The 22434-nt window shown below is 41.9% G+C and overlaps 12 protein-coding genes across 12 annotated transcripts; 9 read left to right on the forward strand and 3 right to left on the reverse strand.

The window, feature by feature from the left end:
* Positions 1-159: 159 nt before the first annotated feature.
* Positions 160-1338, forward strand: VTP01DRAFT_1956 (uncharacterized protein; the record flags this gene model as incomplete). Its single annotated transcript, XM_069380363.1, has 5 exons — positions 160-207; positions 269-314; positions 437-912; positions 967-1147; positions 1205-1338. 5 exons carry the CDS (start codon positions 160-162, stop codon positions 1336-1338), a joined length of 885 nt encoding a protein of 294 aa, XP_069237459.1.
* A 435-nt stretch (positions 1339-1773) lies between these two features.
* Positions 1774-1997, forward strand: VTP01DRAFT_1957 (uncharacterized protein; the record flags this gene model as incomplete). Its single annotated transcript, XM_069380364.1, has 2 exons — positions 1774-1920; positions 1983-1997. 2 exons carry the CDS (start codon positions 1774-1776, stop codon positions 1995-1997), a joined length of 162 nt encoding a protein of 53 aa, XP_069237460.1.
* A 679-nt stretch (positions 1998-2676) lies between these two features.
* Positions 2677-3584, reverse strand: VTP01DRAFT_1958 (uncharacterized protein; the record flags this gene model as incomplete). The annotated part of the gene is made up of 3 exons (XM_069380365.1): positions 2677-3018; positions 3106-3300; positions 3321-3584. 3 exons carry the CDS (start codon positions 3582-3584, stop codon positions 2677-2679), a joined length of 801 nt encoding a protein of 266 aa, XP_069237461.1.
* A 149-nt stretch (positions 3585-3733) lies between these two features.
* Positions 3734-3970, forward strand: VTP01DRAFT_1959 (uncharacterized protein; the record flags this gene model as incomplete). The annotated part of the gene is made up of 1 exon (XM_069380366.1): positions 3734-3970. The coding sequence occupies one exon, from the start codon at positions 3734-3736 to the stop codon at positions 3968-3970; it is 237 nt and encodes a 78-aa protein (XP_069237462.1).
* Positions 3971-9611: 5641 nt separating this feature from the next.
* On the forward strand, positions 9612-10018 carry VTP01DRAFT_1960 (uncharacterized protein; the record flags this gene model as incomplete). The annotated part of the gene is made up of 2 exons (XM_069380368.1): positions 9612-9625; positions 9724-10018. The coding sequence occupies 2 exons, from the start codon at positions 9612-9614 to the stop codon at positions 10016-10018; spliced, it is 309 nt and encodes a 102-aa protein (XP_069237463.1).
* Positions 10019-10245: 227 nt separating this feature from the next.
* Positions 10246-10530, reverse strand: VTP01DRAFT_1961 (uncharacterized protein; the record flags this gene model as incomplete). Its single annotated transcript, XM_069380369.1, has 2 exons — positions 10246-10401; positions 10459-10530. 2 exons carry the CDS (start codon positions 10528-10530, stop codon positions 10246-10248), a joined length of 228 nt encoding a protein of 75 aa, XP_069237464.1.
* A 902-nt stretch (positions 10531-11432) lies between these two features.
* VTP01DRAFT_1962 (uncharacterized protein) lies at positions 11433-12776 on the forward strand (the record flags this gene model as incomplete). The annotated part of the gene is made up of 6 exons (XM_069380370.1): positions 11433-11653; positions 11708-11895; positions 11963-12119; positions 12176-12387; positions 12453-12532; positions 12591-12776. 6 exons carry the CDS (start codon positions 11433-11435, stop codon positions 12774-12776), a joined length of 1044 nt encoding a protein of 347 aa, XP_069237465.1.
* An 81-nt stretch (positions 12777-12857) lies between these two features.
* On the reverse strand, positions 12858-13839 carry VTP01DRAFT_1963 (uncharacterized protein; the record flags this gene model as incomplete). The annotated part of the gene is made up of 4 exons (XM_069380371.1): positions 12858-13076; positions 13133-13398; positions 13450-13559; positions 13616-13839. The coding sequence occupies 4 exons, from the start codon at positions 13837-13839 to the stop codon at positions 12858-12860; spliced, it is 819 nt and encodes a 272-aa protein (XP_069237466.1).
* Positions 13840-14672: 833 nt separating this feature from the next.
* VTP01DRAFT_1964 (uncharacterized protein) lies at positions 14673-16589 on the forward strand (the record flags this gene model as incomplete). Its single annotated transcript, XM_069380372.1, has 6 exons — positions 14673-14711; positions 14764-14833; positions 14903-15055; positions 15142-16028; positions 16096-16326; positions 16386-16589. 6 exons carry the CDS (start codon positions 14673-14675, stop codon positions 16587-16589), a joined length of 1584 nt encoding a protein of 527 aa, XP_069237467.1.
* A 257-nt stretch (positions 16590-16846) lies between these two features.
* VTP01DRAFT_1965 (uncharacterized protein) lies at positions 16847-18130 on the forward strand (the record flags this gene model as incomplete). Its single annotated transcript, XM_069380373.1, has 6 exons — positions 16847-16881; positions 16976-17197; positions 17248-17384; positions 17447-17655; positions 17727-17957; positions 18011-18130. The coding sequence occupies 6 exons, from the start codon at positions 16847-16849 to the stop codon at positions 18128-18130; spliced, it is 954 nt and encodes a 317-aa protein (XP_069237468.1).
* A 94-nt stretch (positions 18131-18224) lies between these two features.
* On the forward strand, positions 18225-21216 carry VTP01DRAFT_1966 (uncharacterized protein; the record flags this gene model as incomplete). Its single annotated transcript, XM_069380374.1, has 14 exons — positions 18225-18354; positions 18416-18463; positions 18524-18784; positions 18842-19031; positions 19087-19186; positions 19248-19367; positions 19431-19616; positions 19680-19802; positions 19863-20012; positions 20076-20156; positions 20222-20369; positions 20429-20478; positions 20541-20888; positions 20956-21216. The coding sequence occupies 14 exons, from the start codon at positions 18225-18227 to the stop codon at positions 21214-21216; spliced, it is 2196 nt and encodes a 731-aa protein (XP_069237469.1).
* Positions 21217-21372: 156 nt separating this feature from the next.
* Positions 21373-22349, forward strand: VTP01DRAFT_1967 (uncharacterized protein; the record flags this gene model as incomplete). The annotated part of the gene is made up of 4 exons (XM_069380375.1): positions 21373-21457; positions 21521-21824; positions 21888-22188; positions 22260-22349. The coding sequence occupies 4 exons, from the start codon at positions 21373-21375 to the stop codon at positions 22347-22349; spliced, it is 780 nt and encodes a 259-aa protein (XP_069237470.1).
* Between the last annotated feature and the right edge of the window lie 85 nt (positions 22350-22434).

The raw sequence follows: 22434 nt of genomic DNA on the forward strand, positions 1-22434 counted from the left end.
GGTCCTAGACGACCTCCAGAGCTTCCACTCAACACTGTCATTCGATGCGTGCGACAAGTAGTGCGACTCTTGGAGGAGAGTACGGAAATCCTACACGAGATCGATATTGCGGTTGACTGTGCCTTTATTTCTATTCGAGCAGTCATCAAGGAATATCTGATGACGCTCGGTGTGACTGATCGAGATATCGCCGATGACGTCAAGGATGTAGGATTAAACTCTATTTCCTGGCGAGGATTACAACGTCGGTCCCACCCGTGATGCTTAGGACGAAACTCTACAACAAATTCCTCCAGATGCACGAGAGTACGGATGTCAGATCCAAAGTCGGATCTCAACTGGCCAACCTTATTATGAATCCATGTTCCCGTTTGACGGAGAAGTTGGGATCCTTTATGGCTAGTGGCATGTCACGTATCGAGATTACGTTTTACAGTATACGACGTTGAGGAGTATCGATTGATTCTCGATCAAACGCTCGAACAATTATCCCAATGTCCCACGTTTGAGATATCCTTTGAGCGTCAATGGCGTGCTCTTGCGGATGAGATCAGCTCGTTTTTTGCTATCTACGTCAAGGATAAAGGGAACTTTGGATATTCGCACTGGTGGAATTCGATCACCAGAAAGAAACAAGGCGTGTGTCGGTCGAGAGTTGATGGGAAAGATCTCATTCAGTTGCTGTCAAACTTCTCGTTTAATGATCGTCCTATACACTGTCTTATCCTGGAGACGGCGAGCGATGAGGGTCAAAGTCACTCGCCTTATTATCTCGTACAGTATCGTTGGTACATTCGGACAAGGTTTGCTAAGACACTTGTACCGGCTCAAAACAACTCTCTCTATCCGTTTCGATCATCCCTTTCCGGCGTGCCTTCCTTCGCGTCGATCGGTCTAGTAGAAGCCAACGGAGTTCTAATCGATTGGCCATAGGATCGTCTGCGTAAGGCGACAAAAGATCGATAGGCATCCACCGAATGCTCCATACAACTGCATGAGGAAAATATCAGGAGCATGCTGTCCGGTGATCATGTCCGTGTTGATGATGGCCGTCTAGTCGAGATGCGCAACCTATTGAGGCCGACGGACTATAAAGCGGATTACAACGCACATGTTCTGGGCTCGTCGTACACTGTCACACATTTCGGTACTACGATGTATAAGGGTAGGTTGTATATCTGCTTGCAATCGGATGACGAGATAGGATTCCGATGCAGTAGCCAGCGCCTTGCGAGTGTCGTAGAAGAATACATTCAACGAGGTGATATCTTTACTATCCATGTCGACGGTATCGTTAAGTGGCTTGGATTCAAAGAAATCAATGCACGCATCGAGTAATATAGCGTACGATCCTTTAAAACTACTGGACATACTTACCGGGAATACAAAGGGGGGATATCCCGGTTCAAGCCATTGGCCGTAGTGTCCCCCCACTCTTCCAGGGTTTTACCCACCCGGTCCCATCCCACCGGTCGGGTCCCCTCCTCTAGGAGGCAATCCAGAATTAAAGAGCTTGCGCCTATTCCTTTAATTCTGGATGGCCTCCAATGAAATCCCAATACAATTCGGAATTTCATTGGCATTTCATTGGCATTTCATCATGATGAAATTCGCAATTTTCCGCAGTGAAACAGTCTCTTTCCGCGGATCGACAAAATAAATGATCGTCGTGTCCTTTTATTTCCCCTCATGGGTTTTCAACCTGTGGACAATATCGTATTAGGGTGATTGAGAGGCCGTTACCGTGAGAATGGGATCATCGACGGGGTACAAATGGAAGCTATGGTCGACACAAATTCGTGGAGGCCTGACGATGTGGAGCTTCGACGTCTGGACAGCATCAACATGTCGATCTACCGCTCGGATTACGATGTCGTTGAGCCGGGAAAGGGGTACAAAGTCATTGCATTCGGTTTTGGAGTATTTCGAGGCAAGGAATACCTATGTGTCTGGACAGCATGTGGTACTCACGTGCGATGCAGCAAGACCTTGGATAGGCTTCTTAGGAATCGACTCAGAGAAGGTCGTCCTACCTTAGTTCGCGCAATCAGACATCGGAAGACATGAGGTACCCGTGATATGATTTGTGAGTTAGACGAATAATCGGTACTTCGATTCCTTTAAAAACTTCAGGGTCTCGGTGTGTCATCCACGCAAATTTCGATCGATGCAAGATTTACCATTCGTCCCAAAAAGGCGGGGGGGGGGGCCCAATGTTGTCAGGTCACACCCATTTTCAGCCCCTCTCTCCTCGGCCCCCTCCAGGTTGTTCGAGTGGTGTCGAGATGCTCAAATTCAGACTCCGACCTACCCGAAGCCTACGAGATCATCTAGAACCACATACACGATGACCTCCTTGGATAATCAAAACTATCCTGCAGCCAGAGCGAGTGATGCGGTTGGACAGGAATGTCGAGCATCTTGACAAGCCTCTTAGCATTCAAGAGGAGACAGGCGAGTTGGAATTGGATGGAGGTCATCCAAGCACACTATGATCTAGGACGCCCTGTTGTCGGCTGGATATCCATGTCTTGGACGTCGAAAAAATCCCGAGACGTCTCCCCCCCGAGTAGAGCATCAGGAAAGATTCCCCCCGACGCTACGCCTCCTAAACGTCATCCAATGGATTATAGACCAAACTCGTTTTAAAGGTTGGCCGTCGATCCGGCGGGGAGGTCATAGATCGACCATCCACGGACGAATCCTTGGATATGGACGACCTCCGATCGTGAAAACCTCAACATCCGATACGCGAATAGGAGATCCATTGCCAAATCGGTGCAATGTAGTCATGAGCTCGCCAAATGTACCTTCGATCTTGGACCGAAAACTACCAATCATTGCGTTAAATGTACGCTCTTCCTCCGACAACTGCAACCCGCGCGCTTTACGGATAGGATGTAGGAAGCTTCGAGTGGACAGACCGCTGGATTCTTGGATGACCTGATCAAGGAAGAGGGTATATCCGCCATCAACGGCGATACAGTCGATGCTATGGACCCTTGAGCTGATATCCATCTGGAGAAGCATCGTCCCGTCGTTGTAGTCCCGACATGGCATCGATGGAGACGTAAATAGGACCATCCCATTGCTATCGGTACATACCTGCGTATGGAAACCCGCCTTCTTGAGTTTGTTCGAATACATCAGCTGATGATTTCCGCTGAGATACGAGACACGAGTATCATGACCATCCAGGTGGAGGGTGACATGGCGAAACTCGGGAGAATTTTTCTCCATAGCGCTAAGTACTCGAATACGAGCCGTGGAAAACATCGACTGTAGAGCTGCGACGACTTGCTGAGTAAGCTCACCCCTACCTTTCTCGTAAAATTCCCGGTAGAGCGAATGGAAACTGCTCTTAGGATAAATCGTCCCATGTCAGACATCGAGACACCTGTCAAGAGATGGTACAGGATAAGTAGTCGCTGCTCAAGATTACGATAGGGCCCACTGTAGTCCTGTACACCAAATAGGACGACAAGGAAGAAGAATGTCGGGATGACTCCCAAACGCTCCACAATAAGTCTCTTGACCGTGTTGATGTCGGGGATGTCTTTAATCACGGTGCGATAATTCTTCATCCTCTTTATCATCGGCTATTCCAACTGTAGGAATGACCATTGCGCGCTAACCAATCTACTAAACTCGGTTTGAAGATTTGCCATGAGAATTTATATGGGTCATCGATTGGACTATGAGTCAAAGTATCGCCAGATTTTTACCCAGAACAATGAACGTAGAATATACTGTCAATGCTGTTTGCGACGTTTTAGCCGAGAGATACGGCGTTGATGGCATTACTGATGATATCCGCTCGAATATCACCCGTGAGGTCGAGCACCGTCTTGGGAAGTCCCAATGTCAGGCGACGACTCGGCTAGGAGAGATTGCTATAGGACGACCCCTGCAGCGTCCATCTCGTTTTGTCGGCAGCATGATCCGGATGCTTGTCGATGCGGTGCTTTGACTCGCAAGGGAGTACCTTGCAAAGTCAATGGGGCGATAAATGCCGTCAACGTGGAGGAATGATGGGATATAAGGCGATCTTATCCTGTCTCCCTCCTCTAAAACCAAGTCCACAACCTCGACCTACATCTCTTTCCGAGATAGGCGGCCTTCGTAGTCTATGTCTCGCGACGCCATTAGCCAAGGAGTCGGAGAAAGATATCGATGTCGATCTTAGGAGGGAGGTCATAAAAAAGGTCGCAAAGTCGATCGATCGTTGCGACCGTTATATCTCACAGGCTAAGTATAAGGTCTGTCATAAAGACTACCAAAACATCAAGGATGCTGTGGAGAAGTTATCCACTGAGTGCGATCATAACAGGTACGAGAGGCTCGACAAGATGATCCTACGATTCAACGAAAAGTACGGCTACGACATAATCTCATTCAAAGAGATCGGGGAATATGAGTGTGATGTTCTCTATGGCATGTAAACCAAGATCTTATGGAAAACAACACAAGAATTCACCCTACGCTTCCAACGTATACTAAGTTTTATGCTTATTATGACTATATGACACTACAACCTATGCGTACGCTATGCCTATGCAATAAATCCTACGATATAATCCATCTGCGTATAGTTACTAAGGAGGACGGACAAGGTAGTTAAAATTTCGGACATCTTTTGGTCTGTCCGTGATCTATATGCCTATCCGACGTCTTGGGAGATAATCGCCTCCTGAATGACGAGACAAATCCTGGATGACAACCAGAGATTGGGACGCGGTAGATATCCTGACCGTCCGTATATCTCTCGAGGGCGGTATCCTGTTTCGCAGGATGGAATAGTTTTAAAGAACGTCGGTTGATCGGCAACAGAGACGGTAGCCCGATTGCCTATCGATGGACATGAGGACATGGATCGCCTCCGAAGACAAAGGCACAATCGACATTGGATAACAGAAGGAAAAGGTTTTATGAATTATAATGACTTGAGGCCTCAGGTATCCAACTAAAAGCCCGAATCTAATCTGTCATATTTTTATAATCCAGAATTGAATCTTTCATATACAGTATATTATGCATTTAGTCTTTGTGGGTAATACAAAAGACTTCAATAGCTAATTGTGTAATTCAATCTACATTCTATCTTCGTCATATTGAATAGGTTGAGTACGCCATGATGATAACGATATTTAAAATGTACACCATTAACAGAGTTCATTTTCTAAAAGAGAGAATCATCGCGATGATTCTTCTCTAACAGAACATGAATTCCATCATTTTTTTTTCTTTCTGCCCTACCCTTGACAATTGGAAGAAAACTATGAAACAATTGATGGAATGCAGCAATAAATTTCTTTTTTCTCGTTCATGATTTTATTTAGTTTTTATAAAAGCAAAATTTAATTAATTATATTAGATAATACGTATTCTATAAGACAAATTATCATTATTATGATAAATTTTCTTTGTATAATATGTATTCCATAGTTCTTTGACAATAAGAAAAGCTTAGAAAACCTTGTAATTTTCAACCTTTCTCCATATGGAAAAGGTAATCAATGGGTACTAATCGCAGGTGTCCATTTGTGGTCAAAGGAGGTCATCCAGAATTAAAGAGCTTGCGAAGCGGGTCGTGTTTAAAGGAATAGACGCAAGCTTTTTAGTTCTGGATGGCCTCCAAAGGGTATTTTTCCGCCCAATAAAACGCTTTTATTGCAAAGCCATACCAATGAAAATGTTCCTTAGCACCTGAAGTTTAAATATACATATAGGTATTTCTTCTAGTTAATGCGGATGTACGTAATATCGCAGATATGTCCTAACTGCTAAGTGTCAATGCTTCGATGGAAGCTTGCTCGTAATGCCAGCTACATCTCTTCCTGCTGACTGCAGATACCCTGTTTATGCCGGTTACATGATGTATCTAATGCTGACCGCTTCTAACAGGTAAAATGCTATTCCCGCTTGCGGAAACACTGTCCCCTCTTCTGGGTGATTTCCACACCCTCTGCTGGCGATGGTCCTGGCTTCCCGTAGCATGGCGCACTGCCCAAGCTGTGCCTATCTATGATCCTGGCAACTATCGCCCTATTACCCTCACTAGTATTTTCCGAAAAATCGTGGAGTGCTGTCTACTACGTACTACCTCAGCTCCTCGGTTCCAACCCACCGCTGGATCTCGTGCAATGGGTTTCCGTAAACAACGGGGTGCTTTGGACCACCAAGCTTTTGCCCTTCACATGCTAATTTGTCACTTCACTCAGTTTGTGAGCAATATCCAGTTCTCGCGCTCTTAGATATCAAATCCGCCTATGATACTGCCGAACGATCCATCATTTGAGATTTTTTTACGCTAATCCGTCCCGACAGGTACCCTTGTAATCATCATAGGCATGTTTGAGGATGTTTGCGTCTGCGTCATGAATAGCAATTACAACTCTCGCTATGTTCGGCCACGACGAGGAGTCTTGCAAGGGTCTATCCTTAGCCCTTTACTTTACGCAACTTTTATTGTTCCGTGCCGCAATGTTAACGAACTTAACCGTTGTGCACTGTGATAAAACAATAGAAAAGCACAAGAGAAAACGGTAGAATACTGTGAGAATGGGTGTATGTTGAACAACCTCCTCCAAACGATGCTCAACGTTCTTTATTATATATCTTCACAATAGGAGGTCGTCCATATCCAAGGATTCGTCCGTGGATGGTCGATCTATGACTTCCCCGCCGGATCGACGGCCAACCTTTAAAACGAGTTTGGTCTATAATCCATTGGATGACGTTTAGGAGGCGTAGCGTCGGGGGGAATCTTTCCTGACGTTCTACTCAGGGGGAAATGTCTCGGGATTTTTTCGACGTCCAAGACATGGATATCCACGTAGAAGTTGGAAAGGCATAGAGACATCCAGCCGACAACAGGGCGCCCTAGATCATAGTATGCTTGGATGACCTCCATATGTCTCAGCTGCTGTATCAGTAACATAGTGGTAAATTGTAATATTAGTTTTTATGTATATCTATAAAAATAATTGTATTTATAGAGAAACATGTATCCGTGTACAATGCCAAGACATTATAAAAATTGATTATATAATCATGCATATTTAAATTTATTTTGATTTTCGAAAAATCGAATTTTAGTTGTATATTGACATTTCAATCAATAGACATTATATGGTAAAATCTATTAAAGATCTTATGGACAAGGTTATGGAAGACTATTTTGAAAATGAACTTTATTTTAAAGCTAGGCAAAAATTGTTCAAAAGCGTAATTAAAGAAAGTATGCAAACTCTTCAAACAAATCACTTCTGGTATAAATAATGTGGCGATAATGTATGCACTTTTATTCATAAAACAGGGAAAAAAGAAGGTTACATGTGCCATAGAAAAATTAGAACAAACCTAGTAAATGGGAAAAAGGACTATCTATGTTGCGTTCATAGTAAAAACAATATACCTAAGAAAAGATACAACACAGGTAAAAAAATAAACGAATACAGAAATCACAAAAAACTATAAAGAAGATAAAGCCTATTCTTAAAGCTTATATAGAAAATTGTGGTACAATTAGCTTAGGAAGTATTATAGATAACTTGCTAGGATAAAGTGCATATTAGTTATTCCAAAAAAAGAAAAGACGTGTTTATACTCTATAAATATATAGGTTAAAGTATCTTTTAAAATTTATAACTCAATTTTATGCAATTCTACATAATCTTTTAACATATCCTTTTCATTAAAATTTTCAGTAGGAATCCATGCATTATATTCATCACTATAGTATTTCCATTTTATATAAAATTCATATCTATTATTTTCAAATCTATGGTCTACTATCTTTTCAATTTCATATGTTTTATTAATATCGTTAACTTTAGATTTTCTCTTTCTTTTTCTTTTTTTCTCATTAAATTTTGGAATGCCATCTTCACTACTACCATTATTATTACTATTATTATTGTTATCGTTTGAATATTCATCTACTACCATAGTATCATCATTTGATATTTCCAAATCTAAAATTTGATTTTGCATTTCAATCATTTTATTACACTTTTCTCTATTAACCTCTTCATTACTTATGACAATATCAATCATATTTCTTTCAATTGGAAATTCAAAATTACTTATTTCCCATAGCTTATGATGAGGATATACAGGTATACCAAAATTTTCTACAAATTTAGTTATATTTTTTAATAAACATGCTACTTTAAACTGTAAATTATAAGATTTTATATTATCCTTTCTTACTACAAATGAATTATTGTTAAATCTATGAAACTTATTACCTACTTCCGCGAATTGATATTCTATTTTTGATCTAAAACTTCCAAATACATTATTAAAATGTTTTTCAGGTTCTGTTAATTTAATTTTAGTATATTTTCTTATAGAATATATAAATTTTCTTCATTTAAAAGTATACCTTTCTCTTTTGCTAATTCAATGAGCTTGTTAACAAACAGTGTATAACGGCCATCAATTGCTATGACATCATTTTTAGTCATTTTATTATATAATTTCATATTTAAGAACATGCTACCATCAGAACTATCTGAACAGAATTCACTTTTAGATATATATAAAGTCATATCATTAATATCAGTTACAATTTGAGTTCTTATACCTTTATTTTTAAATTTATAGGAATATAATCTTTTTTTTTAATATCAGTATCAACATAATTAATCCTAGAATCGTGACCATCAATTACTAGTGTTACACGTTTACATACATCAGGATTATACTTTCTACAACAATATATTCTTAAATGTATAGATGAAAACATTGTTTGCAAGCATTCATTTACTATTTTACTTAATCTTTTATAATTTTCTTCAAACATCCAAACTTTTTATAAAATGTATGAAAAGTGCTATATGGTATATATCTTTCAATTTCATTTCTTCCAGAGATACCTGATGTCAAATGATATAATAAAAATAAACCTTTTTCAATTTCAAAATATGGACCTGGATATTCAATATTGTCATATAATACATTTAGAAAAAGAAAACGGGAATATAGCCAAGTCTTTCAACTAATATCTTTTTTATTTTATGTATTTCATTAATATGTTTAATTTCAGTTCTATGTTTATATTTGAGAGAAATTTTATTCCAGCTTTTATTTAAAAAGTCCCAATTTTCGAAATAATTCTATGGACTTCATTATGTATCTTTTCATCCAAATGAATATCATTTGTTAAGGATATTCTATTGGGCATTTTAATATTATAGAAATTCAATTTTTATCTAAAAAGTGTGTATCAGATAGTTATATGACATAATGAAATTGTGTTTATCTGCAAAAATTTGAGTACCAACAGTTCAAATTTATTTTACAAAAATATTGATATATCGCCTCAAATAACGGAATAAATGGACCATTCATATTGCTTTGGAAAGCTTTTCACCCTTAGATCGATTCTGGACTAAGCGGGCATTCTGTCTGAAGAGGTTGTGTGCACTAATTAAAAGGTCTCATCTGACTGAGGTCGATTCAGGTACCAGTTTGGCCCTTATGTCAGCCATGCACATTCTTCTCAGTTGCATTCTTTTTCTTTCCAGATTATCGATATGACGATATACGCAGCCGTCCACCATTATTGGATCACGAAGCGTTTTCTAAAACCCTTTTATTGTTCAATGTTTACCCGGATGTATGTAATTTACCACATGCACAACGTCTCTCCCGCCTACTCAATCTCTGTACCACTCCTGTCGAGGGCTTTACAGAAAATTCAGCGCTATCCCTCAGCTACACCACGCCCTGCCGTGGTCGCTTATGGCATCGACCTGACAACAGCCGCGTCATCATCAACTCCTTGCTCTACGCCGATGATGTTGTGCTCTTTGGCTCTGCTGGCGATATGACAGCTCTCCTTGAAATTGCGGAACTCCATGCAAGAAGTCCTGGCTACCGTTGGGCGCTAGTATCCGGGGAAATGTGCAATTATAGACTCTCACCACAGCCTCTCTCATATCGCCTTTACGGTGAATTCATTCCACAGCTATCCACCTTTACGTACCTTCGATTGCCTTTCACAGATTAGGGCTCGGACTTGGGACGGGACATCCCAGTTGTCCCAACCATCTCAATAGGACGTCCAATTGAGACTTGGAACGAGGGACCGTCCCATTCCAGTTCGAGGTTAACGGCTCACACTTTGACAACAAGGTTGTCCGCACCTTTGCAGAAGATACATACACATGGTGAGTTCCAGACACAAGTGTCGTATCCAGGTCTAGCGACGACCAATATGGAAGAAGTAGAAATGTGTTATGAAATTGGATAATCGCTAAATGACAGTACTACTTTCTTCAAACTCCATCCCAAATCATATAGACCAGGGTCGCGTAGATGTTTATTTTCTTCGTCTTTATTTTCAGTAAAGATTCTCACGTGACGTTCAGTCTCAACGTATATACTTTTGTCCTATTCGATTACCTCTACGCTACCCCACAACAACAGAACAAGTTCAGCACTCCATACCATCCGTGAACGAATGGGAAGGTCGAGCATTTCAACGGTACTCTCGTCAAGACGTAGCGCAAGTTGACTCATAAAGAACCTCTCCAATGGGACGATCATATTCCTACATTGCTGTATGCGCACCGTACTGAAACAGGAGAAGCCGGATATCACGACCTGTGAATTGCCTCTATGGCATACGACCCCGTCACCATGAAGTCGATGTCTTGCAACAAGTTGGTCGTCATCTGGCAGGATGGGAATGTCTCTATCTGCTCATGGAGAATCGTATAAAGGGAGGCGAAGCTCGCCAGCAGCTGGCAGCTAGTCATAACTCACGTGCATCTGTGGTAAAGTCAAGTAGCTACAATTGGACAAAAACAATAAGACGGATAAACCTATCCATGCTGAAAACAATACCATTGACGGTTGCTTGTGTCATGTCTTACATAAGCTGGAATAGAATTACAAGCACAGCATCAGGAAATATTGATTGAATCGTTATTAGACTAACTTCTCAGACTTCACTTGATCGTCACATCTCGTCGTAGTTTATAAGCTGTAGAAAAACTTTTCAATGGACGTTGTTCTGCTTTTCAGAATTAAACAGCAATCTCGACGACTTCCTTTGTGAAGTATTTGTTGGGAAGATGGAACAGTAAACTACTGTGAGACTTTGGGTAGGTGCTTTTAATGGAATAAGAAGCGAAGAATTAAGTCTACCAGTAGATGATTGTAATAAGGGGGAGTTCTAATTGTTGTACCACCTCCGTCATTATTGAACACTGGTCAATCCATGAATACGACATTTTGTCTCTTGTTGTCTTGATTGTTGAACATCACAAGCAGGTATAAAAAAGTCCCCTTCAAAACATATGTATCTATATCCTAAACATATAATGAAATTTCATACAGCTTGTAGATTATGAACTGAAATGATACCTACAGTAATAAGCTAGACAATTTCGAATGATTATTGGAAGTTGTGTCCGAGAATGGAAAATATGGTGTCCGAGGACCTAATGGTCGCTGGGCTTAAATGCTGTGTCCGAAGGGAAATCGCTTCCAAGGCGTCCGAGTCTAAGATTAGCCTCCACCCCATGGCGAATAGAAAGAAGACGACACCAATGGAAGTGTTTTCCAGTAAAAAGCGCATAAACATTTGCGCTCCCATGGTGCGCTATAGCAAGCTTCCGTTCCGAGAGCTGGTTCGCAAGTATGTAATGGAATCAGCATTCTTGATCTTCTGACAGACTGTAACCGAATCTAGGTACAATGTTGATATTTGTTATACACCAATGATTCTTGCCGATGTGTTTAAAAATTCAGACTATGCTCGACATTCTGATTTCAGTACGAATGCGGCGGACGATCCTGTTGTTGTACAGTTTGCAGCTAACAACGGGGCAGACTTGGCCGCCGCGGCGGAATTGGTAGCGCCCTACGCTGGTGGCATCGGTGCGTTTTCCGTGTGTCAAAGAAAGAATGAAAAGGATAACTTATATGGACTTTCGATGCAACCTAGATATCAACTGCGGATGCCCTCAAAAATGGGCTATACAAGAAAAGATCGGCTCTCATCTCATGTCAGATCCGGAAACCGTTCGCGATATGATTCGAACAGTCAAAGGACGAGTGGATATTCCTTGTAGTATCAAAATCCGCGTCCATCCAGATTTACGGTATGTCTGGATGCGTCCAGTTGCATTGTTACTATATGACTGAAGGATAAACGCAGGGAGACATATGAATTTGTCAAACGCGCAGAGTCTGTTGGTGTGGATTTCCTGACAGTGCATGGTCGTACACGAAGGCAAAAGTCTACGGAGCCAGTGAATTTTGAAGGAATTAAGCTCGTCAAAGAATCTGTCTCGGTGCCGGTCATCGCAAACGGCAGCATTTTTTCTATGAAAGATGCCGAGGAAATGTACGATAAAACAGGAGTTGATGGTAAGATGATATTCTAGGGACTTTCTTTTTTTTTTCTATTCGTTCTAACACCTTGTGAAATTTAGGTGTCATGTCCGCCAGAGGTTTGCTGCAGAATCCGGCGCTGTTCGCTGGATATGATTACACACCTTGGGAATGTGTCGAGGTTCGGGACCTTTATCACCGTAACTGAGTCATACTGCTTTTACTGAGTAGTTTTGTAGGATTATGTGCGCTTGGGGCTTGGATACGGTACTAACTCCTTCATTTTCCATCATCATTTGATGTACATGTTTGAAGATCTTATGAGCAATGCTGAACGGAAGACATTCAACACATTATCCAGTATACCAGCAATTTTAGATCATTTAGAGTCATACTGGGGTCTGGATGTTGGTAGACTTGTATAAAGTAAAAGAAAAGGCATCGGAAAAATGTATATAAAATGTACAATATAATTGGCGTAATTTACATTGGATGCTATGGAAGGATTACATTTTCCCAGAAGTGATATCGATCACACGGTCAGCTATTGTTACAAAATTTGTGAACAGTTTGGATTTCTGGAAAGACCTAGCATAGGACCCTTCCCCATCTGTTTCAACCATCGTTGTGAAAGAAGGATCAATAGGTATGGCACCCAAATACTCAATTTTGAACTCTTTGGCCATGGCTTCTCCGCCACCCGAGGCAAAAATATTGGTACATTCCTAGCATTATCGTAAGTTAATGCTTGCAGCGTGTAAATTGGTTATTATCGATTTACCGAGCAATGCGGACACACAAAACCGCTCATGTTCTCTATTACACCGATAACAGGTAACTTGACTTTTCGACAGAAAGATAACTCCTTCCGTACGTCGGCAATTGCTACAGCTTGAGGTGTAGTTACTACAACAGCGCCGTCTGGCTGATATTCCTTGAGATTTTCAATGATGGAAATATGTTCATCGGATGTTCCTGGTGGAGTGTCAATCAAGAGGTAGTCCAAGTTGCCCCAGCAAACGTCCTGCAGAAATTGCTTGATCATGGCTGCACAGCACATCAGTATCAAGCTACTATGTTATTTTACGGATGACATACCCGTCTTTTTGGGACCTCTCCATACAACGGAATCATTCTTGTTCGCCAGTAAAAATCCAATTGACATGCAAGCCAGCTTTTTTTCTTCATCTGCATAGACCGGGACCCAGCTAGTTCCAAAGCGCATACGTGAGATATAATCAGATAACAGCAAAAATTTAATTACCCTTGGGATGCTTGGTGAACCTGCTGGCCATCGAGACCGAGCATGCGAGGTATGCTTGGACCTGTTAGATCAATATCAAGCACGCCAACTTTGAAGCCTTTGTGCACAAGGCTGAGGGCTAGCTGTGTTGTAACTGACGATTTGCCTACACCCCCTTTTCCTGAGAGTACGAGCACAATATGTTTTATTTGTGCAAGATTCGTCGCAAGATTTCTGTCTGCCATTGTAGATAAATTCAAAGAGGGTGGTTAGCTGAGTAAGCGGACAGATCTTTCCTTTAAATGCCGATTGCAGAGGAGGCAAACATCAGTTGAGTCATTGGCTCATATTACGCCAAATTCTATGCTGTTGATTCCAATCTTTTGACGCATATCTTTAGAGCTCAAGTGGAACAAACAGTTCTCCAAAATATCCAAGGAGTCTTAAAACCTTAGAAGATATTCCTATCTATGGATGTTGGCAAGCCTAGCGCTCTCGGAAAACCATTGCAGATAGCGACCAAACTTAATTCTCAATGCTACACGCATGATCGCTCCGGTAGCTTGAAGCATCTTCCGAGACGAACGTCAGAGGAGTACGCTGTTGGCAACTAAAAATACACAATGTATTTGAATAACAAGGCTTTCATCGTCCTGTACGAAACCTCTCATAGCACAATGTAATGTCTAGGGCGATTTTGAGCCAATAAAAATCAGCCTCCAAAGTACACAGTATCACAGCGCTTAATCGCAAGATCTTGATGATTAGAACTGCCTTTGCACTCATATATGCCGCATGCATTTTCATGTATTCATATAAAGCATTTAGTAGAGATAATATCATAATTCAACAAGCTAACCTCAAATATAGATTGTATCTTCTCTTTTGGAAAATCTACAGTGAGATCCTGAACGCAATTATTGCATGTGTTATTTTTAATCCGCTCGTACGTTCTTTCATGATGAAAGATGATCCCCTATTTCGGCGAAAATTCATGCGCCGCTCAAGAGGTTGAAATGCTCTGCTTAAACTATCTCCTTGTCTTACTGCAATTCTCGAGATTCTCGCACGCATCTCAATGAGCAACAGCAGCGACAACGACAGCGTTTCCTGCTTGGTACTGAGTGCAATTTATACGACACATAGTTTCTGTCCCTAACGTACATTAGGTCGAAGATACATTAGAGGAAAGTAGCGCGCAGGACGATTCACTTTTTTATAATTCTCTTGAGAGTTCTGGTGCGTAGTACATGACTGGTCCGATCGTAAGCTTAATGAGCACTCTCTAATCACTTTTACTACTTCAAGATAACGAGAATGAAGAAAGAGAAGCTTTCTTCGACTATGACGCTACTGATAGCCAACGTAAACAGCCGTACGAGGTGGACTACAAGGTTCACAGCCCAGAAGATCTCCAAAGGAGTGAGCAAGAAGATATTGGTCAAGTTCGCTCTGTACTTGGTAAGGGCGAGTACATTGTAGCTGAAAGCAAAGAATAGTTAATAGGTATAATCAACCACTTTTCTGTTCGCACTGCATGAATATAGATTTGTCGGACCAAGAAGCTGCAACTTTACTGCGCTATTTCCAGTGGAACAAGGAGAAACTGTTCGAGCGTTACACGGAGAACCCGGCCGAAGTGAAGCAGGCTGCTGGAATCGCAAATGATAAATCATGTCGACAACAGTCATCAGCAACGATTGTACCGGCCAAACGCGCGAAATCCGATTTTGTGTGTGAGATCTGCTACGACGATGATCCAGATATGGAAACTGCAGCGCTTTCCTGCGGCCACCGCTTTTGTACTTCTTGCTATACCCACTATCTCACGACGAAGATTCAATACGAAGGCGAAAGCAGATTGATACAGTGTCCAGCAGCTCAATGCAAGATGCTTGTGCACAAAAAAATGGTTTCCAATCTGGTCGACAAATCCTCGAAAGCAAAGTATCTTCGATTACTCGGGCGAACGTTTGTAGATGATAATGAGTCACTGCGTTGGTGCCCAGCACCTGATTGCGAATATGCTGTTGAATGTCATATACCCACCACATCCTTACTATCAATTATACCAATCGTCGAATGCAACTGTGGCTATCGCTTTTGTTTTGGATGCGGTTTAGCAGATCACCAACCATGTGCATGCGCACTCGTAAAGTTATGGTTACAAAAATGCAGAGACGATTCTGAAACTGCCAACTGGATATCGGCGCATACGAAAGACTGCCCAAAGTGTCAATCTGCGATCGAAAAGAACGGTGGATGCAATCACATGACTTGCCGAAATTGTAGATACGAGTTCTGCTGGGTATGCATGGGTGCATGGTCTGAGCATCGGTCGTCCTACTATGCTTGCAACCGCTATGCAGAAAGTAATGTTTCCAACAACAAAAATCAAGCTATGTCAAGGGCTAGTCTTGAGAGATACTTGCACGCAAGTAGAATGCACATCGATCCCAAAGTTTAGCCGTGTATACTAACATGTCCTTCTATGGCTATAGTATTACAATCGCTATGCAAATCATGAGCAATCTGCCAAACTGGATCGAGAGTTGTACGAAAAGACCGAGAAAAAGATGCAAGAAATGCAGATAACCAGCGATCTCTCATGGATTGAAGTGCAGTTCCTTAAGAAAGCAGTGGATATCACTGTTCAGTGCAGAATGACTCTGAAATGGACGTATGCGTTTGCATTTTACCTCAAGAATACCCACGAAACCGAAATATTTGAAGTAAAGCCTATATATGCTTGTAGCTTTTGAGAGCTCAAGTTTAATGTTTATTCTTGTAGGATAACCAGAGTGAGTTAGAGCTGGCCACAGAGCAACTTTCTGAATTGTTGGAGGCACCGTTTGACCGAGAAAATATTGGCAATCTTCGACAAGCAATACTGGACAAGTCTGTTTATGTCAAGCAACGACGAAATATTCTTCTGGATGATGCGCTCGGTGGACTTCAGGAAGGGAAATGGAACTTTACTGTCAACCTGGATTGAAAAAGCCAATAAATCTGGCTGACTTACAGCCAAAGTTGCACTTGCTGATCTTAGCACAAGAAATGATCAGTCTGCCAATGTCGAATGTAAAAAGCTCCATTCCTCGTACTTTACAACAAACCAAACGTCAAGTCGATTGTCAATACCTGAGGGGGAATAAACGTTCTTTGGCTGCCTCAAGTGCGATCTCGGACTGTTGCCCTTCACTCTTGCAACTGAAATCCTCAGGGCAACGTCGATGGTTGTCGCAAACGAACATGACAGCCTCGAACGTGAAGCTGCAAGAAACAGAGTAAGTCCATACCTCACTATTCTTCTATTATTTTGGCGTGGAAACTGCTATTTGAGAGCAAAGTTGGAAGTCTCATATTGTACGCTCTATACAGAGAACAGATACTAAGTGATACCATGACGTCTTCTTCCGGCTCAAACTTCACCGCAATCCAGATATCCCGTGAATCGATCGTGCAGCACACTACACAAAGTGGACCAGAAGAATTCAGTCTATATATGCGAACACTACCAGTTATGTCATATCCGGATCACTATGCCGTGCGTTGCATCAACAATATCAAGGAAGCAAACCGTCATCTTCTCGAATTGAAAAGGTGCGTATTACCATGTGCGGAAATAATGGTTATGCTCATATTATCATTAGGTCTGGTGATTTTATCTTTGGTTTGGACCTTGAATGGAGGCCGCAGTTCAGAAAGGGAGAGAAAGAAAACAAAACAGCACTTATCCAGATTTGCAACAAGGACACAATCCTACTATTACAAGTATCCCGCATGTTTCGTATGTCAACAAGCACCTGCCGCAGTCTCTGAAATGGTTATTCACTAACAAATGATTTACAGGTCTACCGACCGAGCTCATCAGCTTTCTGGAGTGTCCAAAGATATACAAAGCTGGAGTCAATATATCTGGCGACGGAAATAAGCTGCAGCGAGACTTTGGGATAGCTACAAAGGGATTACTGGAGTTATCAGCTATGGCCGAATTAAGCAACGCGCCGGTTCTGCAGCGCACACATCGCAGGTCACTCAGTGCTCTGACAGCCATGTTTGTAAGGATACATGCGCAATTTACTGTTTGTAATGTCTAAAGGCTGCTAACACCTATTTTATCGATTGAAAGCTGGAGAAATGTATGGCGAAAGGAAAAGTTCGAATGAGCAACTGGGCGGCTGCGACTCTAAAACCAAAGCAAAAGCTATATGCAGCGACTGATGCTTATGCATCGTATGCATTGGCTACAAAACTGTACAAAATGCTGAGTGACGATAACAGGAACAAGTTGCCACTGTTTCATGTCGATAGTAACAAAGATCAAAGCCGCATGCGCGAACCAACGGGCAATAAATCAAATGTATGTATATCGAAAGTGGCATACCATGGAGCTTGGTACTCATCCTTCACTAGCTCTTTCAAGCGCCAAAGCAGCATCCACATATCAAGGGTTTCCCTACGTCTACGACTACTGTGGTCAAAAAGGCAAGTCCACGAAGCGGAAGCGCTGACGACCTGACGCTCCGGCAATGATCATCCAGATATTCCACTTCTTGTTTGCTTTTCCCCTTTCTCCCATTCCATTATTACCCCATTTACATCTTTCAACTCTGTATACAGACAAATCATGCCAGAATCAATACAACCAACAATCTACACACTCGATGAGAAAGAATACAAAGTTCCTTACTACCGAGCGCGAACCGATTACAATGAAAAATACCGTGGAAGCCGGGCTGCTATAGTAATTGACAATGGTAATCCATTAACCAGTAATAGCTTTTGCCTTTCATACCTAAAGTGCGATCAATACGGCAGGTTCATATCAATGCCGAGCCGGCTGGGCAAACGAAACAGATCCATACAGTAAGCACCGTTGAAAGCTATATCGTGGACCGAATAGTGATTGATCTTGAGTTAATCCAGTGGTATTCGACAGCGTTGTTTCTCGTTACAAGGATCGTAAAGCCAATGTAAACGTGGTTACCGTGGGCATGGATGCGTACGGTGATCCTGCAGCGCGATCTAACGCGCGTTCACCTTTTGATGGCAACATAGTCAGCGACTTTGATCGCATGGAAACTATATTGGATTATATTTTTGTAACTCTCGGTGTGGATAGCTCTAGCATCGAGCATCCAATTATCATGACTGAGCCCGTTTGCGTACCACTCTACAGTCGAAAACGTAAGTCTGGCGTGTATCCAAGACGGAACGGGGGAATATGTATTGATCATAATATAGAGATGAACGAGCTTTTGTTCGAATGCTACAATGTACCGTCAGTCACTTTTGGCATCGACTCACTTTTCAGCTTTTATGCGAACGGTGGAATGCGACAAGACGAGGGTGGTGTCGTTATTTCTGCGGGACACAATGCAACGCATATAATACCGACATTACACGGGAAAGGTTTGCTGCAGCAGACGAAAAGGTAACGAATCAATGGAGGCACCTATGGAACAAGGACTGATGTAGTCATCATGTAGAATTTCTTATGGAGGCACACAGGCCACAGATTACATGCTGAAATTGATGCAGCTCAAATACCCAACATTTCCCACTAAGATGACAAGAGAACAAGCTCAGGTTCGATTCGATGGCAATACGAGTGCTACTGAAAAATATACCTAATACATATCCGTCGTAGGACCTGGTATTCGAACACACTCTTGTTGCAGATGATTATCAAGAGACACTGCGCAAAATTGAAGATCGTTCCACTTTTGAGCAGATTGATCGTATTATCCAATTTCCATACACTGCTCCGGTACGTCACTCCAGCTTAAAGTCCAAACTGAAAATACCTAATCCTTTCTGCTTCGCTCTCCAGGTTATCGAGGAGAAAACAGAGGAAGAACTGGCGCGACAAGCGGCAAAGAGAGAAGAAAATGCAAGAAGATTACGTGAAGCTGCTGCAAAATCTCGTCTGGAAAAATTGGTTGCGAGGGAGCAGGAATATGAAGCATTTACCGCACTCAAAAATGCAAAAGCAACTTCGACAAAGAAAGATTGGATGGTATACAATAGCAAACGGAAGAACGCATAATATAGTGGATGGATTACGAACGTTTCTTTATAGGCTCAGCTGAAGGAAGCTGGATTCAAAGACGAAGCAGACTTGGATGATACAATCAAGCAACTCGAGACGCAAATACAACGAGCTCGAAATAAGGAGCTTGGCATTGATGAACATGAAGAGAAGGTAAATCTCATAAAAATACGTGGGATAAATATGAGAAATTCATTTTGCTTTGAATAACAGGAACCTCCAGCAACTTATTTGCTTGATATTCCTGATGAACAATTGAGCGAAGCGGAAAAGAAGGAGAAACGAAAACAGAAGTTGATGAAAGCAAATTACGACGCTCGACAGCGTGCAAAGAAGGCAAAAGAAGAAGCTAAAGCCAGAGAGGTGAGGCATTATCTGAGCAATCGAAGGTGCAATGTGTCGACGTGATATTTATTTATTGAATAGGAAGAGCAAGCGAGATTAGAAGAAGAGAGACGATTGAGAGACCCAGAGAAATGGATCCAGGAAGTGAAGGAAAAGAGACAGGTAACTATAGAGATCATCCACCATTTTCGATGTGCTTCCTTGGTATACTTATCAATCTCTTACAGGAAGTTGTCGAAAGATTGAAAAAGCGCAAACGCTTAGCTGTAGAGTTGGCAGATCGTAAAAGTCGGGCATCTCAGATGAGAATGAGATCAATAGCCAACCTGGCTAGTGATACTCCTACTTCCAAGCGACGAAGGAAGGGTCAAGAAGGTATGTCGTTAGGATTAACACTGGAAAGGCTACTTAGTAATGCAATTTTCTATTCAAAGAGGATACTTTTGGCGCTGATGACGAAGACTGGATGATCTATCGTGAAATTGTAAGAAAGAAACTTCATATATCAGAAAATGTCGAAACTTACACAATGAATTATATACCCAGAGTCGAGAAGACGAGTCTGACGAAGAGGAGGAGGATATGTCATTACTGAATCACTATGAATCGTTACTGTTACAGCACGATCCAGACTTCTTACCGGAGCATCTGTACGAAGCCAGCTCTTCACCGACGAATACACTGCTGCATTTGCTCTCTCGAGGACTCTATCCTCCATACGATCCAAACGACGTAGGACAAATGCATCAATTACACGTCAATGTTGAACGTGTACGTGTACCGGAAGTCCTGTTTTCACCGAGCATAATCGGCTTGGATCAGGCAGGGTTGATAGAGACAACACAAGACATTGTAAAATCATTTGATGCAGAGCAGCGCAAGAAGATAATCCAGGTAGGATGAAGTATATCTCTTGATCGTCGACCGCAATTTGTAATAATTCTCGGTGGTAATATTCTAGACTGTCTTTATTACTGGAGGTTTCAGTCAAGTATCAGGCTTTTCCGACAGAGTGTATTCATCTCTACGAGCGATCCTACCGGTTGGAACAACTTTCAAGATCCAGACGGCAAAAGATCCTCTTCGAGATGCCTGGCGGGGTGCAGCCATGTTTGCACAGCAAGGATTGGGTGAAAAATACGCTGTAACAAAACAAGAGTATGAAGAATACGGTGGCGAGTATATCAAGGAACATGGTCTGGGTAACATATTTCGGGAGTAAAACACATACATGCACATTTTCCTTGTAGCTTCTTTACATTACTAGATTCTATTAGTTATTAAAGATCTGGCATGACAAATCCGTGTCTATGTGTTACATTGCGCAGCTCAAAGCATTTTTCTGGAATACTCCTGTTGACACCTCCGCCTTTTTCCAATGCCTAACAATGTGACACACTTCAATTCGATCTTTTCGTATCAACATCAACAACAATGCCAACGTCTGAGACCGTTTGCAGAAAGTAAAGTTCAAAGTTGACGTCATCACGTCAATAAATATGACTTCGCATTGACGATCACGCAAGATGTCTGCTTAAAGCTACGATTTCCTTCGAGAGGTCTTGACAGGACCCAGTGGTTCACCTTCAACAGCAGCGCAAAAGAGAGCGAAGAACGTCATCGAGATATTTACACTGGAGACATCACATGCAGCGATTTTTCGACCGTAGAAGCTATCAAGACGCGCGTATTGACGAGTAACGATGCCCGTGTCTTGTTACTCTGTGGATTCGAGCAACATGGGCGGATCCCACGGTGCCAACAAGTCTTCATTGATATTTTGATTAGCCAGTCAAAAGTGCTACAGCGCACTTCACTCGATCTTTCATGGTAAAAAGAGAAAAATGGGTACGTTGAGGAACTATGACAAGTTGTCTGATGGTGATACTTCAGGTCCCGTCGACTGTGGAGTCTGGCATCTAGGGCGAATATGATCTCGTTTACAGGGACGTACTATGCAGTGTTGGGTGGTGCGTATAGCTCGCTGAGCAAGGCAGACGCAAAGTATGCGCACAAGGCCGGAAATCTTGCACTGCAGCAGATCAAGCTTGCGCAGTGGCTCAAGAATCCTGTTGTCGAGACCAAATGCTGGCTGTATTACGCTGAAGATCTCATACAATTGCACCAATTCAACCGTGCACGCAAAATTATCAGAAAGCAATTACGGTTCGCGACGCAAATGCAGGATAAAATTGTAAGTTCTTTTTTTCTATCTTGATTGATTTGATAAAAGATACTGACGCAGATAAAAACCTGGATCCATAGCTGCTCAAAATGTGTGAATCTGTCCAATTGAAATTTGATACAGAGTACAAGAAGACGGCGACGAATAACTTGAGTCACAGAGTTCCTTGATGTAAAAAAGTAAGGGCTCATTGTTCAGCAAGTACTAGAGCTATGCTGTCATTACAGGGTATAAAATACATATCTTGCAATTGAT

This window comes from Rhizomucor pusillus (assembly GCF_041956525.1).
Source record: "Rhizomucor pusillus strain CBS 183.67 unplaced genomic scaffold VTP01scaffold_12, whole genome shotgun sequence".
NCBI lineage: Eukaryota > Fungi > Mucoromycota > Mucoromycetes > Mucorales > Lichtheimiaceae > Rhizomucor > Rhizomucor pusillus.